The 276-nt window shown below is 44.9% G+C and overlaps 1 protein-coding gene across 1 annotated transcript; it reads right to left on the bottom strand.

Moving 5' to 3' along the window:
* Positions 1 to 2: 2 nt before the first annotated feature.
* Positions 3 to 242, bottom strand: TM35_000041240 (Tbingi protein; the record flags this gene model as incomplete). The annotated part of the gene is made up of 1 exon (XM_029022318.1): positions 3 to 242. A coding segment is annotated over one exon (240 nt), but the record flags the coding sequence as incomplete, so codon positions are not given.
* Between the last annotated feature and the right edge of the window lie 34 nt (positions 243 to 276).

Genomic DNA, 276 nt, shown 5'->3' with positions numbered 1-276 from the left:
GCTGGTGTGAGATCATCGGCGAAAAAAACATGAAATAATAAGGGAACTTGGGATAGTCGTTTGCTTAGTGCGTTCATGGCTATAATGAACATAAGCGGGCCGAGAACTGTTCCTTGTGGCACGCCACGGTGGAAAAGCACTAAAGGAGAGGATTTACTGTTTACTCGTACCTTGGCTTGGAGTCCTTTCAGGAAAGATGCTGACCATCGAATGATGTGTGATGGTATATCCATCTCTTGCATCGCACTAACTATACGATCATGGTCTACAGTATCG

Source organism: Trypanosoma theileri, assembly GCF_002087225.1.
Source record: "Trypanosoma theileri isolate Edinburgh chromosome Unknown TM35_Tth_4_V1, whole genome shotgun sequence".
NCBI lineage: Eukaryota > Euglenozoa > Kinetoplastea > Trypanosomatida > Trypanosomatidae > Trypanosoma > Trypanosoma theileri.
The sequence above is the reverse complement of the archived record's forward strand: the minus strand, read 5'-3'. Positions and strand labels throughout refer to the sequence as shown.